The following is a 16030-nucleotide window of genomic DNA, read 5'->3' as shown; positions in this document are numbered from 1 at the left end:
TCACATGCACAGTGCATAAGATATAAGGGGTGTTTGAATACACTAGATCTAATAGTTTATGACTAAAATTAGTTAAAGACATCCAACCACCTTAGCAAATAGTTCAATTATTAGCTATTTTTAGTAAATTAGTTAATAGTTAGCTATCTAGTCCCTTCGTTTCTTTTTAGTTGTCGCTGGATAGTTTAATTTTACACTATTCAGTGACAATTAAAACGAAACGGATGGAGTATTTGTTAGCTAACTAATTTCACCAGTAATTTTTTAACCAACTAACTATTAGTGCATTCAAACACCATTCAAACACCCACATAATCTGTATCACATATTGTCCTATAGCTAATCAAACGTGTGGATCTATGTTGAGGTGTAAAGATCTGGATCACACTTAACCTCTGCAGGTAAATTTGGCTCACCCAACGGAATCTCAACGAAATCCAAGTTGGTGGCCTTCAGCGGTTAGCAGGTTACATGACCTGTCCCGAAAAATGAATTTAGTAGCTTCTGTTTCATGGAATGGTGTGCTAATTATGTTCCAAGTTCAGGACTGTAGGAGCAAAAATAAATCAAAATGAGTTATTGTACAGAACTGAATCCTTCTCACACGGTCATACACAGGTCGCGAGAAACACATACAGTACATACATATCATTATCAGCAAGAGCCCAGGAGGGGGATACATTATACACATATGCACACACAAAAAAAAAAAAAACAAAAACAGATGAGCTACTTCTCAATACAAGCTCCCATCGGTATCGCACACTGTTCTATGACTTCAACTAGCCAAGTATGCATGCGTCTACTAACCCCTCAACATTCTGGTTGGTTTCCACAATTCAGTCGCTGATGACGTTGAAGGAGAACTTGGATAGTAGGCTCGGAATGGCGGCTATAATTGGACCGTAAACCTGCAGATGGGAGCGACGTTAGGGAGGGAGTTTTGGCCCTGAACTACATATAGAACCTTCTGACTGTGGCACGAGCCTACATATACCTGAGCATTGCCATGAATCTGGGACAAAGGCACGGCCAGGAGCTTCATGTTCCTGGGCACGATGAACTGCCGGGACATCGGCAGCCTGATCAGGAACAGCTTCATGCATTCCTTCAGGGCAAGACAGGACTCACACGCTCAGGTCGATCGGCACAATGCCGACGAAGATAAAATTAACTAGCAGAATTTTCCACAACTCTGTACCTTTGCCGCACGGAATCGTGGAGGCATGTAGGGAAACGGGATGGCCTCAAATTCAGATCTCCACCACATCCCGATGCACTGCCCAATCTAGTCAACCACCGGCAACGTGAAAGGAAGGGTGAAACGTTTGAGGCATCCTAACGTGGCGTGATATCTACTCTAGTTGATATGTCATCACTGAACAATTGGTAACATTTCTGAACACCATGGTTACCTGCCAGTCTTCTTCTTCAACGGCCTCCACATCATCGACAACGGAGAGCTTGCTGGAGAGCTTGCGCTTGAGCCCTCGGACCTCTGAAACGCAATCAGCATACAAACAGAACTCTCAGCCTCCAGTGCATGTGCGCAGGAATTTTGAACACAACTAAACAGCAGCTTCCATATGCGCAGGAAGTTTCAGGTTACAGTGGACAAATTCTAGCAAATTGTAAATCACAAGTACACACAAAGTCTGCATGTAGTCTACCTTCCTCGCCAGGCCTGAGGCGGCCTCCCGGGAGCAGGAAGGAGGAGTTCCGGACCTGCAGCAGCAGCACGTGCGGGTGATCGAACAGCTCCACCTGCAGCCAAACCAGCGGCATAAATCCATATAAGATCATACGAGGTACTCCTACGAACGATCGAGGCCTCTGAAATTTGTTAGAGCTAAATCAGAGTTGCAGAGTCAGAGATGGTGGTACCAGGAGGACGCCGTGGACGCTCGTGCGGAGCCCGTGCGCCGCGAAGCTGCATACGCAGCGAGGATTAGTAATATTTTTTTCACTATTATTATCACTTAATCGCGAGTCGCGACTATTATCGGTTACTCGATCCAGCGGAATCAGGACCGTCAATTACGTTGCTAAGACATGGAGTGGGCGATGCAGCAGCGAGGATTAGTATATTTCTTTTTTTTCACTGTTATTAGCACTTACTAGAGGTTACTCAATTCAGCGAAATCAGGGACCGCCAATTGCGTTGCGAAGACACAGAGCGGGCGAGGCGGGGCACTCACTTTGCCTTGAGCCGTAGCGCGCGGTCAGCGGCGGTCTCGAGGCCGCGGGGCACGCCGGCGGCGTCCCTGGCGCCGAAGTAGTAGCGGCTGAGCGGGTAAATATCCACCCCGTTCTCCCTCGCTGCCGCAGGCACAACCGTAGGAACAGTCTCGGACATGACCTCCACCATCTCGAGCCCCATGGAGTTTGGTCGAATCTCGCCGGAGCCGGCGCGCGGGTTATATGATAACGGGAGTGCGCCGCAGAGGTAAAGCGCGGCAAGGCGTGGGAACCGACTGGAGAGAGGTAGGAGGCGCGAGAAGGGGGGGGGGGGGGGGGGGGGGGGGGGGGGGGGCTGTTCTCATGTTGTGCTGCCGCCGGCCGGGTTCGGGGTTGTGGTCTTGTGGAGTAGTGTTGGGGGTTCAGGGGGAGAGCGATGTGGAGAAGAGTCCGGTGCGGGGGAGGTTGGCGGTCGGCGCGGCAACGTGGCCACCCGAACGACGTGGCGTGGCGCGGAGGGAGCCAGAGAGTTGATGGCGGCGGCCCGGCGGGTCCCCCCGTGCGCCTCGCTTTGGCCTTTCAGTCTTGCACCACTCGCTGGACGACTTGGACCGGCCGTATTGAGCTGCTAACGTCTCCGTTTGCGGTTTCTTTGTCCAACCATATAAACCGTCGACTCCACACGTCCACAAATATTAAAAACGTCCACAAATATTAAAGTCTATAAAAAATCACAAGACACTCGCATAGTCGCAGAGCACCATGCCCAACCTCTAGGTCTAATTTAGATGCACTCAGGTTTCTTACTTGAAGGCTCGAAGCTTTAACTAAATCTTGTAAAAATATTAAATTTAAGGCAACTAATTAGAATAATCAATTACTACCTCCGTCTCTAAAAAAAGTCATTTTAGATTTTGGTACGTATAGTAATGCTATACTTAAAGGACTATAGTACTTCTATAACACAGTCGGTTCAGGTACATGGCGCTTAGACTATCCCCGGCGGTCTTACTTACCACAGCTACTATTTCAAACATCACTCTATCAAACTTCAAAACCTTAGGCTATTTTCAGTAGGCCACTTATAAGGAAACTGTGAGTAAGTAAGGCTATCTCCAGTAGCCTTACCTATCTCACATCATATTTTAAAACTCCGCCATATAAACAGTGCAGTTTATAATGTAAAACAACACTTTTGCAAGATCTGATGATCACAACCTAAGAAATCGTTGGTGTTCACACCTCCAACAACTCACACACACACGTGGTCGCGCAAAACATTGTGCTCCAGCGACACGGTTACTTTTGTCGTGGACTCGCAACCTTAATATATGTGCACCTCATGACCTCTTTGCGTGAGCTGTTGGAAACGACTATGATATCCACGTCCACGAGCTACTGGAGGCATCCTAAGTGCATACAAATCGAGGAAGCAATAAGGTTTCCTTGTCTTACTATGTTGATTAACAAAAGGTTTCAAGTTCATTGTTGAATATTTCTGCACATTATATTTTTCTTCTAATTATTATTGTTATTTCTTTGCATGTCAATGAAGCATGATCTTCCCCATCTGGATCGCAATAGAAGTTTCGCTCTATGGCAAGTCAAGATGATGGCTATTCTAACACAGGCTAAAGTTCATGATGGTTTTGATGAAATTTGGTAAGAAAAACATTAGACCTATGAGGAGAAGAGTAAAGATTGTAAGTCTAAATTCAAATTTAGCTTCATCTTTCAAATAATATTTTGTAAGATTATTTGCAAGAAAAATTTGCATTAGCTTTATGGCTTAAGTTAGAGCCAATTTGCATGTCTAAGAATTTGACAAGTAAGATGTATATGAAGATAACTTATACAAGTACAAGTTCCAAGAGGATGGTTATGTGCTTAACCATCTTTCAGTCTTCAAGAAGATTGTTTTAGTCTACAAGCTATAGATGTAAATTTATAATGATAAGGATTTGGATCTTACTTTTTTGGGATCTTTGTCTAGTTATTTTGTAAACTATTTAGTTACATTGTTATATTGTTATGATACTCTAATGCTGGATGAGATTTCTGAGGCTTTGCATACTAAGAAAAAGATGAAATAGATGGTATCTTTTGAAGGTTCTACTTTCAATGGAGAATCGTTGTTTCTTCATGGTATGATAGAAAATAAATCAAACAATGACAATAGATACTCAAGTTCTAATGGTTAAAAAGGTCATTCAAAATCTCAAAGGAAGGGAGAGAAATTCTACATGTATTGCAAGAAAGACAATCATTTTATAACTAAGTGACAACAAAGATCAAGGTGGGAATAAGGGTCCATAATCCTTAAAACGGCGATTCTACTCTATGTTAGTGGTCTTACAGTCAGCAAGGCTCTGATACCACTTATATCACACCTGGTTTTAGAAGGTAAACGAATGCAAACCATGTACGTGCCAGGATCAGGAATTCACGTACACAACGATTACATAATTAGACATCGTCACACAATGCTCAAATAATAGCAGAAATAAGTATAACTTTATTACATCATGATGCCCAAAACATACACATAGTCATTAACTTAAACATAAATCAAAGTGCTTGTTGGGGCGAAGGCGAAGACGCTACCCTTCGCTCGATGCCTTCGCCAATCTCGCTGCACCAACGGAGGCAAGACGACTGGCAGTCTCCACCCTTCGTCCAACACGCCGAGGGACGAAGGCCTACGACGAGGTCGCCCCATCCCGCGGAATCATCCAACACAAAGGCCCACGTGCAATTCGGCCCATTGTAACAGGCCCCGCGTGGCCGCTGCACATTACGGGCCTAATTTGTAGAGGCTTCTTTGTAATTACAGTCTGTAACCCTGCTTTATAGGAATATTCCGGGGATTACCTGAGCGCTTGAGGGCACATGCGTCCTTAATCCAAGACGCTGGGCACTCAGGCACCTATAAAAACCCCCATACAGTGCCCTTGAGAGGCTGGATTAACAGAGCAATTGCCTTCCTGAGCTAAAACCTCGTTTGCATTACTTTCACTCCCCCGTTGGATCATCTTGCTCGGGAGAGCAAGTTCCAACATTTGGCGCCCACCGTTCGTGCTACGAAAAAACCACCCGCGATGGCACCCAAGAGAGCTAGCTCGAAGGCAGCCCCATCCGTTGACGAAGCTGCGAAGGCAGCGCTGCTGGCCGAGAAAAAGGGCAAGGCCCTTGTCGACACCACCCACCAAGAAGCCTGCAAAGATGACGCACTCAGCAAGAGGCAGCGCAATAAACAACCCACACCCGAAGGCAGTCTCCGCACATGCAGCTCCAGAGGACAACCGCAACCTCCCCCAGGCTTCGCTCCACATGAGGGCACGGACGCCACCGAGGATGGCGAAGTCATCGGCGTTTCAGCAGAGGAACAGCTACAGCTGCGGGCCTTGCGCATCAAGAACCGCAACCTCCAGAAGCAAAAAGAGATTCTCGAGGCCAAGCGCCAACGTGTGTCTGCGCAAGCCAAGGTGCGCCAGATGATACGCGACAAAGAGCAGAGGGCTCAGGAGCTTGAGCAAGAGATCGCGCTCATGCAGCACGAAGGCCAACTTGGTTTGCAACATGACCCACCCCTCCAACAGCGCGCGCAAATCGAAGATCTGTTCATTCCTCAGCGCGGACACGCCATCCCGCACGCCACAGCATTCCAAGGTGTCAACTACCTTGACGAGCGAAGTCCCCTGGCGCCACACCTGCAAGTGTCACCATGGCATGCCAACTTCAGGGCAGGGACCTACCCCAAGTACAACGGCAGCACTGACCCAGCACAGTATATCATGAGCTATCAAGTCGCCGTTGCATCATCCGGAGGGGACGACGCCACGATGGCCAAGTCATTCATCATCGCCCTCGAAGGCCCGGCCCTCACGTGGTACACCAGGTTGCCCCCGATGTCCATCGACTCCTGGAGAAGTCTCCGGGACAAATTCCTGCTCAACTTCCAAGGGTACCGCCCAGACACCGACGCCTTGGCTAAACTTTCACTCTGCAAGCAGCTGGAAAGAGAAACTCTGTGGGAGTACTACCGCAAGCTTCTGACTCTCAAGTCACAACTGCCTTCGGTTGATGACCAAATCGCCATTCACTACGCCATCAGTGGCCTTCGGGCTGGCATTCTTTACAGCCACTGCATCAGAGATCCGCCCAAGAACCTCTAGGAGCTGTATCAGCTCTTCGAAAAATACGCCTGATCCGAAGAGCTCCACCAGCGCAAAGTCGAGTCTCAGAGGAAACCCAAAGACCCTCCGCAGTCCAGCCGTACGTGGACGAGGCCTTCGCAGGCAGACTCCGGTCGGGACGGCCGCAGTCAGCAGCAGGTACACAACATCGCCAACCAGCACCCCGCTGGTGAGGATCCTTGCCGACAAGAGTATCCCTCCTAGGGCCGCGGAAACGAAACTCATGGTCGGGGCCGGGGACGTGCGTAGCAGCCACGCAGATTTTACTGCTTGTTCCATGGTGAAGACTGCACGTACCCTACAAGGGACTGCCCAGAAACGAAGGCCACCAGAGACAGGATGTCTCGGGCGCAACCAGCCGACAACCCTAGAGTTGTCGCGCACACATATCAACAACTCCCTCAACCATACAACCATGGCCCCGCTCAGCATCCACCTAACCACGCATACCAACACCACCAGGAGGTACAAATCGTACCTCCCCCACTACCACCTCCACACCCGCAACAGCCAAACATCCACCACCCCAAGCCCCAAAACAAGAAGACTTCGCCGATCAGCCGTATCGCGGAGTCATTCACATGATCACCGGGGGGGTCCAGCGCCGACTTCGACACAAAGCGACAGAAGAGGGACCACTACCGCAGCATCAACCACGTCGCCGTCACTGGTCCAGTCGTGCAGACAAAGTGGTCCCATGTGCCATTGACCTTCGACGCCCGAGACGTCGACCTGCGCAGCGCACCCCACATCGACGCCATGGTCATCAACTGCAGCGTGGCAGGATGCGACCTGCACAAAGTCTTAGTCGACAATGGCAGCCAGGCGGATATCATTTTCCTCCATGCCTTCGACCGCATGGCATCAGCCACAGCTTGCTTAAGCCTTCAGACAACCCACTGTATGGCTTCGGCGGCAAGGGCACCTTTCCTATCGGCATAATAGAGCTCCCCCTCTCCTTCGGTGTAGCACCCAATGCACGAAGTGAGCAAGTCACGTTTGACATCGTCGACATGGTGTACCCGTACAACGCCATAATGGGTCGGGGCTCCATCAACAAGTTTGAGGCAGCCATTCACGGACTTTACCTGTGCATGAAGATCTCGGGTCCGCAAGGCGCGATCACAGTCTACGGCAACCAGCAGGCCGCGCGCAATATAGAAAGAGACTTCGTTCCAGGGCAAAGGAACGTACACTGCCTCACGGCGCAGCGCAAGGTCCCCAATTCTGCCAGCCCAACCGCCAAAGAGCATGAAAAGACACAGCTACAGAGCAATGATGGGACCAAGACTGTGCCCCTAGACCAGGCAACGCCCAAGCAAACGGTCATCAACAGCGAAGACCTCACTTCGCATGACGAGGAGACACTCCTCTGCTGTATGTCCAAAAATAAAGACGTCTTCGCCTGGTCCGCCCTCGACCTGGTCGGAGTCAGTCGCTCTATCATCGAGCATAGCTTGGGAATCGACCCTTCGGTGAGGCCAAAGAAATAGCGGCTGCGCAAAATGTCTGATGAGAAGACAGAAGCCGCCAAGGCCGAGGTACACCGCCTGCTTGAGGCCAACTTTATCGAGCCAGTCGCCTACCCTACGTGGCTCGCCAACGTAGTAATGGTGCAGAAGAAGAGCGGCAAGTGGCGGATGTGCATTGATTTCACCAGCCTCAACAAGGCCTGCCCCAAGGATAATTTCCCGCTGCCTCGGATCGACAAGATCGTCGATAGTGCGGCCGGGTGCGAAGTCATGTCACTCCTTGATTGTTTTTCTGGCTACCACCAAATATATATGAAGGAGGAAGACAAGGCCAGCACCAGTTTTATAACACCCTTCGGCACATATTGCTTCATCAGAATGCTGGAGGGACTTAAGAATGCTGGGTCCACATTCTCTCGACTCACCAAAACGGTGCTCGAGAGCCAAGTCGGCAGAAACATATTCACGTATGTGGACGACATCGTCATCGCCAGCAGAAGCAAGGAAGACCATTTGGCTGACCTCGCAGAAACGTTCGCGAACATGCGGGACGCACGACTTCGCCTAAATCCCGAAAAGTGCGTCTTCGACGTTCGCTAGGGGAAAATACTAGGTTACCTGGTGTCGCACCGCGGGATCGAAGCCAACCCGACCAAAATCCAGGCCATCATCAACATGATGCCCCCGCAGTCAGCCAGAGACGTCCAACGACTGACAGGCAGATTGGCCGCCCTCAACAGATTCATCTCCAAGTCCACAGAGCGAAGCCTACCTTTCCTCAAAACACTCCACGGCGCAAAAGACTTGTCTAATGCAGCCTTCGCTTCTCTAATGCAGCACTGGTTCAAGAGCAAGACAAAGAGGGCACGATCAGGCAATGTCCAGTTTATTACGTCTGCGAAGTACTCACGACATCAAAATGCAACATGACGGAACTGGAAAAAGTCGCCTATGCAGTCGTTATGGCTTCCCGCAAATTGCGCCACTATTTTAAAGCGTTCAAGGTATGGGTCACCTCAGACAGGGGACTCGGCGCATTGTTTAGAAATCCGGAAGCATCTGTCCGGATCGCCAAATGGGCAGCCGAGCTCTCCGGATATCATATCACCTTTGAGCCCAGAACAGCCATCAAGTCACAAGTCCTGGCAGACTTCATCGTCGACTGGACCGGGCCAATAATGTAGCCGGACACGACCGCAAAGAAGGTGTGGACCATCCATTGCGACGGCGCATGGTGCCATGTGGGGGCAGGCGCAGCTGCAGTCATCACTTCACCCGCAGGGGTCAAGCACAGATATGCAGCACGCCTCAGCTTTGCTCTGGAGTCTGACAGATGCACCAACAATATAGAAGAATACGAAGCTGTCATCCTCGGCCTTCGCAAGCTAAGGGCACTTGGTGTCACTACCTGCATCATCAGAACAGACTCCAAGGTAGTCGTCGGCCAAGTCAAGAAAGATTACGCAGCGAAGGACCCCACACTTATGCAGTATCTCGCGGCTATCCGCAGTCTCGAGAGGCAATTCAAAGGCTTCACCTTGCAGCACGTGGACCGAGCCAAGAATGAGAAGGCCGACGCATTGGCCAAGGCAGCCGCTAGAGGCAAGGCCCTGCCCTCCGATGTATTCTACCATGTCATTGGCACGCCAGCCGTCCGCAGCCCAGAGGGGCTCCAAATAACCAATGACAGCGAGGGCCTAAAAGTCGCCTAGAGGGGGGGGGGTGAATAGGGCGAAACTGAAATTTACAAAGTTAATCACAACTACAAGCCGGGTTAGCGTTAGAAATATAATCAAGTCCGCGAGAGAGGGTGCAAAACAAATCGCAAGCAAAAAGAGTGTGACACGTGGATTTGTTTTACCGAGGTTCGGTTCTCGCAAACCTACTCCCCGTTGAGGAGGCCACAAAGGCCGGGTCTATTTCAACCCTTTCCCTCTCTCAAACGATCCCTCGGATCGAGTGAGCTTTTCTCTTCTCAAATCAACCGGGAACAAAACTTCCCCACAAGGACCACCACACAATTGGTGTCTCTTGCCTTGGTTACAATTGAGTATTGATCACAAGAAAGAATGATAAAGAAGAAAGCGATCCAAGCGCAAGAGCTCAAAAGAACACAACAAATCACTCTCACTAGTCACTAAGGCTTTTGTGGAATTGGGAGAGGATTTGATCACTTGGGTGTGTCTTGTATTGAATGCCTAGCTCTTGTAAGTGGTTGGAAGGTTGAAAACTTGGATGGATTGAATGTGGGGTGGTTGGGGGTATTTATAACCCCAACCACCAAACTAGCCGTTTGGTGGAGGCTGCTGTCGCATGGCGCACCAGACAGTCCGGTGCGCCAGCCACGTCACCAGGCCATTGGGTTCCGACCGTTGGAGCTCTGACTGCTGGGCCCGCCTGGATGTCCGGTGGCACACCGGACATGTACTGTAGGGTGTCCGGTGCGCCACTTCGCGCGTGCCTGACTTCTGCGCGCTCTGGCGCGCATTTAATGCTTCTGCAGGTGACCGTTGGCGCGAAGTAGCCGTTGCTCCGCTGGCTCACCGGACAGTCCGGTGTACACCAGACATGTCCGGTGAATTATAGCGGAGCGAATTACCGAAGCTGGCGAGTTCCAGAGTCGCTCTCCTCGGGGGCACCGGACACTGTCCGGTGTACACCGGACAGTCCGGTGAATTATAGCGGAGCGCCTCTGGATTTTCCCGAAGGTGAAGAGTTCAGCGTGAAGTCCCCTGGTGCACCGGACACTGTCCGGTGGTGCACCGGACACTGTCCGGTGGTGCACCGGACAGTCCGGTGCGCCAGACCAGGGCTACCTTCGGTTATCCCTTGCTCTCTTTGTTGAACCCAATTCTTGGTCTTTTTATTGGCTAAGTGTGAACCTTTGGCACATGTATAACTTATACACTAGAGCAAAACTAGTTAGTCCAATTATTTGTGTTGGGCAATTCAACCACCAAAATCAATTAGGAAATAGGTGTAAGCCTAATTCCCTTTCAATCTCCCCCTTTTTGGTGATTGATGCCAACACAAACCAAAGCAAGTATAGAAATGCATAATTGAACTAGTTTGCATAATGTAAGTGCAAAGGTTGCTAAGAATTGAGCCAATAAAAATACTTATAAGATACGCATGGATTGCTTCTTTTATTTTTAACATTTTGGACCACGCTTGCACCATATGTTTTGTTTTTGCGAATTCTTTTGTAAATCCTTTTCAAAGTTTTTTTTGCAAATAGTCAAAGGTAAACGAATAAGATTTTGCAAAGCATTTTCAAGATTTGAAATTTTCTCCCCCTGTTTCAAATGCTTTTCCTTTGACTAAACAAAACTCCCCCTAAATGAAATCCTCCTCTTAGTGTTCAAGAGGGTTTTGAGATATCAATTTTGAAATACTACTTTCTTCCCTTTTGAACACAATAAGTTACCAATTTGAAATTTTCCAATTGAAAAAACCTTAGTTTTAAAATTAGGTGGTGGTGCGGTCCTTTTGCTTTGGGCTAATACTTTCTCCCCCTTTGGCATGAATCGCCAAAAACGGAGTCATTAGAGCCCTTAGAATTACTCTCTCCCCTTTTTGTCATAAATAAATGAGTGACGATTATACCAAAGATGGAGTCCTTTTGCTTTGGACTCATGCTCTCTCCCCTAAAGATGGAGAGTGGCTCGGAGCGACGGCGAAGGATGGGTTACGGAGTGGAAGCCTTTGTCTTCGCCGAAGACTCCAATTCCCTTTCAATACACCTATGACTTGGTTTGAAATAGACTTGAAAACATATTAGTCATAGCATATGAAAGAGACATGATCAAAGGTATATGAATGAGCTATGTGTGCAAATCAACAAAAGAAATTCCTAGAATCAAGGATATTTAGCTCATGCCTAAGTTTGTTAAAAGTTTGTTCATCAAGAGGCTTGGTAAAGATATCGGCTAATTGATCTTTAGTATTAATGTACGCAATCTCGATACCTCCCTTTTGTTGGTGATCCCTCAAAAAGTGATACCGAATGGCTATGTGTTTAGTGCGGCTATGCTCAACGGGATTATCCGCCATGCGGATTGCACTCTCATTATCACATAGAAGAGGAACTTTGGTTAATTTGTAACCGTAGTCCCTAAGGGTTTGCCTCATCCAAAGTAGTTGCGCGCAACAATGTCCTGCGGCAATGTACTCGGCCTCGGCGGTAGAAAGAGCTACGGAATTTTGCTTCTTTGAAGCCCAAGACACCAAGGATCTTCCCAAGAACTGGCAAGTCCCTGATGTGCTCTTTCTATTAATTTTACACCCCGCCCAATCGGCATCCGAATAACCAATTAAATCAAATGTGGATCCCCTAGGATACCAAAGCCCAAACTTAGGAGTATAAACTAAATATCTCAAGATTCGTTTTACGGCCGTAAGGTGAGCTTCCTTAGGGTCGGCTTGGAATCTTGCACACACGCATACAGAAAGCATAATATCCGATCGAGATGCACATAAATATAGCAAAGAGCCTATCATCGACCGATATACCTTTTGATCCACGGACTTACCTTCCGTGTCGAGGTCGAGATGCCCATTGGTTCCCATGGGTGTCTTGATGGGTTTGGCATCCTTCATTCCGAACTTGCTTAGAATATCTTGAGTATACTTCGTTTGGCTTAGGAAGGTGCCCTCTTGGAGTTGCTTCACTTGAAATCCTAAGAAATACTTCAACTCCCCCATCATAGACATCTCGAATTTTTGTGTCATGATCCTACTAAATTCTTCACATGTAGACTCGTTAGTAGACCCAAATATAATATCATCAACATAAATTTGGCATACGAACAAATCATTTTCAAGTGTTTTGGTAAAGAGTGTAGGATCAGCCTTTCCGACTTTGAAGCCATTTGCAATAAGAAAATCTCTTAGTCATTCATACCATGCTCGTGGGGCTTGCTTAAGCCCATAAAGTGCCTTAGAGAGTTTGTATATGTGGTTAGGGTACTCACTATCTTCAAAGCCGGGAGGTTGCTCAACATAGACCTCTTCTTTGATCGGTCCATTGAGGAAGGCACTCTTCACGTCCATTTGATAAAGCTTAAAGCCATAGTAAGTAGCATAGGCCAATAATATACGAATTGACTCAAGCCTAGCTACGGGTGCATTGGTTTCACCGAAATCCAAACCTTCGACTTGGGAGTATCCCTTGGCCACAAGTCGGGCTTTGTTCCTTGTCACCACACCATGCTCATCTTGCTTGTTGCGGAACACCCATTTGGTTCCTACAACATTTTGATTAAGACGTGGAACTAAATGCCATACCTCATTCCTCGTGAAGTTGTTGAGCTCCTCTTGCATCGCCACCACCCAATCCGAATCTTGAAGTGCTTCCTCTACCCTGTGTGGCTCAATAGAGGAAACAAAAGAATAATGCTCACAAAAATGTGCAACACGAGATCTAGTGGTTACCCCCTTATGGATGTCGCCGAGGATGGTGTCGACGGGGTGATCTCGTTGGATTGCTTGGTGGACTCTTGGGTGTGGCGGCCTTGGTTCTTCATCCTCCTTGTCTTGATCATATGCATCTCCCACTTGATCATTGTCGTCATCTTGAGGTGGCTCATTTGCTTGATCTTCTCCTTCATCAACTTGAGCCTTATCCTTATTTTGAGTTGGTGGAGATGCTTGCGTGGAGGAGGCTGGTTGATCTTGTTCATTTGGAGGCTCTTCGGATTCCTTAGGACACACATCCCCAATGGACATGTTCCTTAGCGTGATGCACAGAGCCTCTTCATCACCTATCTCATCAAGATCAACTTGCTCTATTTGAGAGCCGTTAGTCTCATCAAACACAACGTCACAAGAAACTTCAACTTGTCCGGAGGACTAGTTAAAGACTCTATATGCCCTTGTGTTTGAGTCGTATCCTAGTAAAAAGCCTTCTACAGTCTTAGGAGCAAATTTAGATTTTCTACCTCTTTTAACAAGTATAAAGCATTTGCTACCAAAGACTCTAAAATATGAAATATTGGGCTTTTTACCGGTTAGGAGTTCGTATGATGTCTTCTTGAGGATTCGGTGTAGATACAACCGGTTGATGGCATAGCAGGCGGTGTTGACCGCCTCGGCCCAAAACCGATCCGAAGTCTTGTACTCATCAAGCATGGTTCTAGCCATGTCCAATAGAGTTCGATTCTTCCTCTCCACTACACCATTTTGTTGTGGCGTGTAGGGAGAGGAGAACTCATGCTTGATGCCCTCCTCCTCAAGGAAGCCTTCAATTTGTGAGTTCTTGAACTTCGTCCCGTTGTCGCTTCTAATTTTCTTGATCCTCAAGCCGAACTCATTTTGAGCCCGTCTCAAGAATCCTTTTAAGGTCTCTTGGGTGTGAGATTTTTCCTGCAAAAAGAACACCCAAGTGAAGAGAGAATAATCATCCACAATAACTAGACAGTACTTACTCCCGCCGATGCTTATGTAAGCAATCGGGCCGAATAGGTCCATGTGTAGGAGCTCCAGAGGCCTGTCAGTCGTCATAATGTTCTTGTGTGGATGGTGAGTACCAACTTGCTTCCCTGCTTGGCATGCGCTACAAATCCTGTCTTTCTCAAAATGAACATTTGTTAATCCTAAAATGTGCTCTCCCTTTAGAAGCTTATGAAGATTCTTCATCCCAACATGTGCTAGTCGGCGATGCCAGAGACAGCCCATGTTAGTCTTAGCAATTAAGCAAGTGTCGAGTTCAGCTCTATCAAAGTTCACTAAGTATAGCTGACCCTCTAACACTCCCTTAAATGCTATTGAATCATCACTTCTTCTAAAGACAGTGACACCTACATCAGTGAATAGACAATTGTAGCCCATTTTGCATAATTGAGATACAGAAAGCAAATTGTAATCTAATGAATCTACAAGAAAAACATTGGAAATAGAATGGTCAGGTGATATAGCAATTTTACCCAATCCTTTGACCAAACCTTGATTTCCATCCCCGAATGTGATAGCTCTTTGGGGATCTTGGTTTTTCTCGTAGGAGGAGAACATGTTTTTCTCCCCTGTCATGTGGTTTGTGCACCCGCTGTCGATTACCCAACTTGAGCCCCCGGATGCATAAACCTACAACACAAGTTTAGTTCTTGACTTTAGGTACCCAAATGGTTTTGGGTCCTTTGGCATTAGACACAAGAACTTTGGGTACCCAAACACAAGTCTTTGAACCCTTGTGCTTGCCCCCAACATACTTGGCAACTACCTTGCAGGATTTGTTAGTTAAAACATAGGATGCATCAAAAGTTTTAAATGAAATGTTATGATCATTTGATGCACTAGGAGTTTTCTTCTTAGGCAACTTAGCATGGGTTGGTTGCCTAGAACTAGATGTCTCACCCTTATACATAAAAGCATGATTAGGGCCAGAGTGAGACTTCCTAGAGTGAATTCTCCTAATTTTGCTCTCAGGATAACCGGCAGGGTACAAAATGTAACCCTCATTATCTTGAGGCATTGGAGCCTTGCCCTTAACAAAGTTAGATAATTTCTTAGGAGGGGCATTAAGTTTGACATTGTCCCCCTTTTGGAAGCTAATGCCATCCTTAATGCCAGGGCGTCTCCCACTATAAAGCATACTACGAGCAAATTTAAATTTTTCATTTTCTATTTCATGCTCGGCAATTTTAGCATCTAACTTTGTTATATGATCATTTTGTTGTTTAATTAAGGCCATGTGATCATGAATAGCATCAATGTTAACATCTGTACATCTAGTGCAAATAGTAGTGTGCTCAACGGTAGATGTAGATGGTTTGTAAGATTTTAATTCTACAACCTTAGCATGCAATATATCATTTTTACTTCTAAGGTCGGAAATGGTAGCATTGCAAACATCAAAATCTTTAGTCTTAGCAAGCAATTTTTCATTTTCATCTCTAAGGCTAGTAAGAGAAATGTTCAATTCTTCAATCATAGCAAGCAAATCATCATTATTATTTCTAAGATTTGGAATTGAAACATTACAAGCAATAGAATCAACCTTAGCTAATAAATTAGCATTCTCATTTCTAAGGTTGTCTATAGTCTCATGGCAAGTGCTTAGCTCACTAGATAGTTTTTCACATTTTTCTACTTCTAGAGCGTAAGCATTTTTAATTTTAACATGCTTCTTGTTTTCTTTAGTAAGGAAGTCCTCTTGGGAGTCCAAGAGATCATCCTTCTCATGGATGG

At 47.1% G+C, this 16030-nt stretch overlaps 1 protein-coding gene across 1 annotated transcript; it reads right to left on the bottom strand.

Moving 5' to 3' along the window:
• Positions 1 to 579: 579 nt before the first annotated feature.
• LOC100280946 (cleavage and polyadenylation specificity factor 5) lies at positions 580 to 2494 on the bottom strand. The gene is made up of 7 exons (NM_001165651.1): positions 2199 to 2494; positions 1885 to 1930; positions 1671 to 1764; positions 1416 to 1498; positions 1202 to 1288; positions 998 to 1108; positions 580 to 911 (listed from the first exon to the last, which is right to left on the bottom strand). The coding sequence occupies exons 1-7, from the start codon at positions 2378 to 2380 to the stop codon at positions 840 to 842; spliced, it is 675 nt and encodes a 224-aa protein (NP_001159123.1). The 5' UTR covers positions 2381 to 2494; the 3' UTR covers positions 580 to 839.
• Positions 2495 to 16030: the final 13536 nt, after the last annotated feature.

This window comes from Zea mays, chromosome 4 (assembly GCF_902167145.1).
Source record: "Zea mays cultivar B73 chromosome 4, Zm-B73-REFERENCE-NAM-5.0, whole genome shotgun sequence".
Taxonomy (NCBI): Eukaryota; Viridiplantae; Streptophyta; class Magnoliopsida; order Poales; family Poaceae; genus Zea; species Zea mays.
This window is presented reverse-complemented; position numbering and strand designations above follow the sequence as displayed.

What these genes read in the sequence shown, in the direction of transcription:
- LOC100280946 (NM_001165651.1), bottom strand. Translation starts at nt 2,380, where the DNA reads ATGGGGCTCGAGATGGTGGAGGTCATGTCCGAGACTGTTCCTACGGTT. An exon ending in GCGCTACGGCTCAAGGCAAA is followed by an intron (nt 1,931 to 2,198) that starts GTGAGTGCCCCG and finishes CTGCGTATGCAG; the next exon opens with CTTCGCGGCGCACGGGCTCC. An exon ending in GCGTCCACGGCGTCCTCCTG is followed by an intron (nt 1,765 to 1,884) that starts GTACCACCATCT and finishes GTTTGGCTGCAG; the next exon opens with GTGGAGCTGTTCGATCACCC.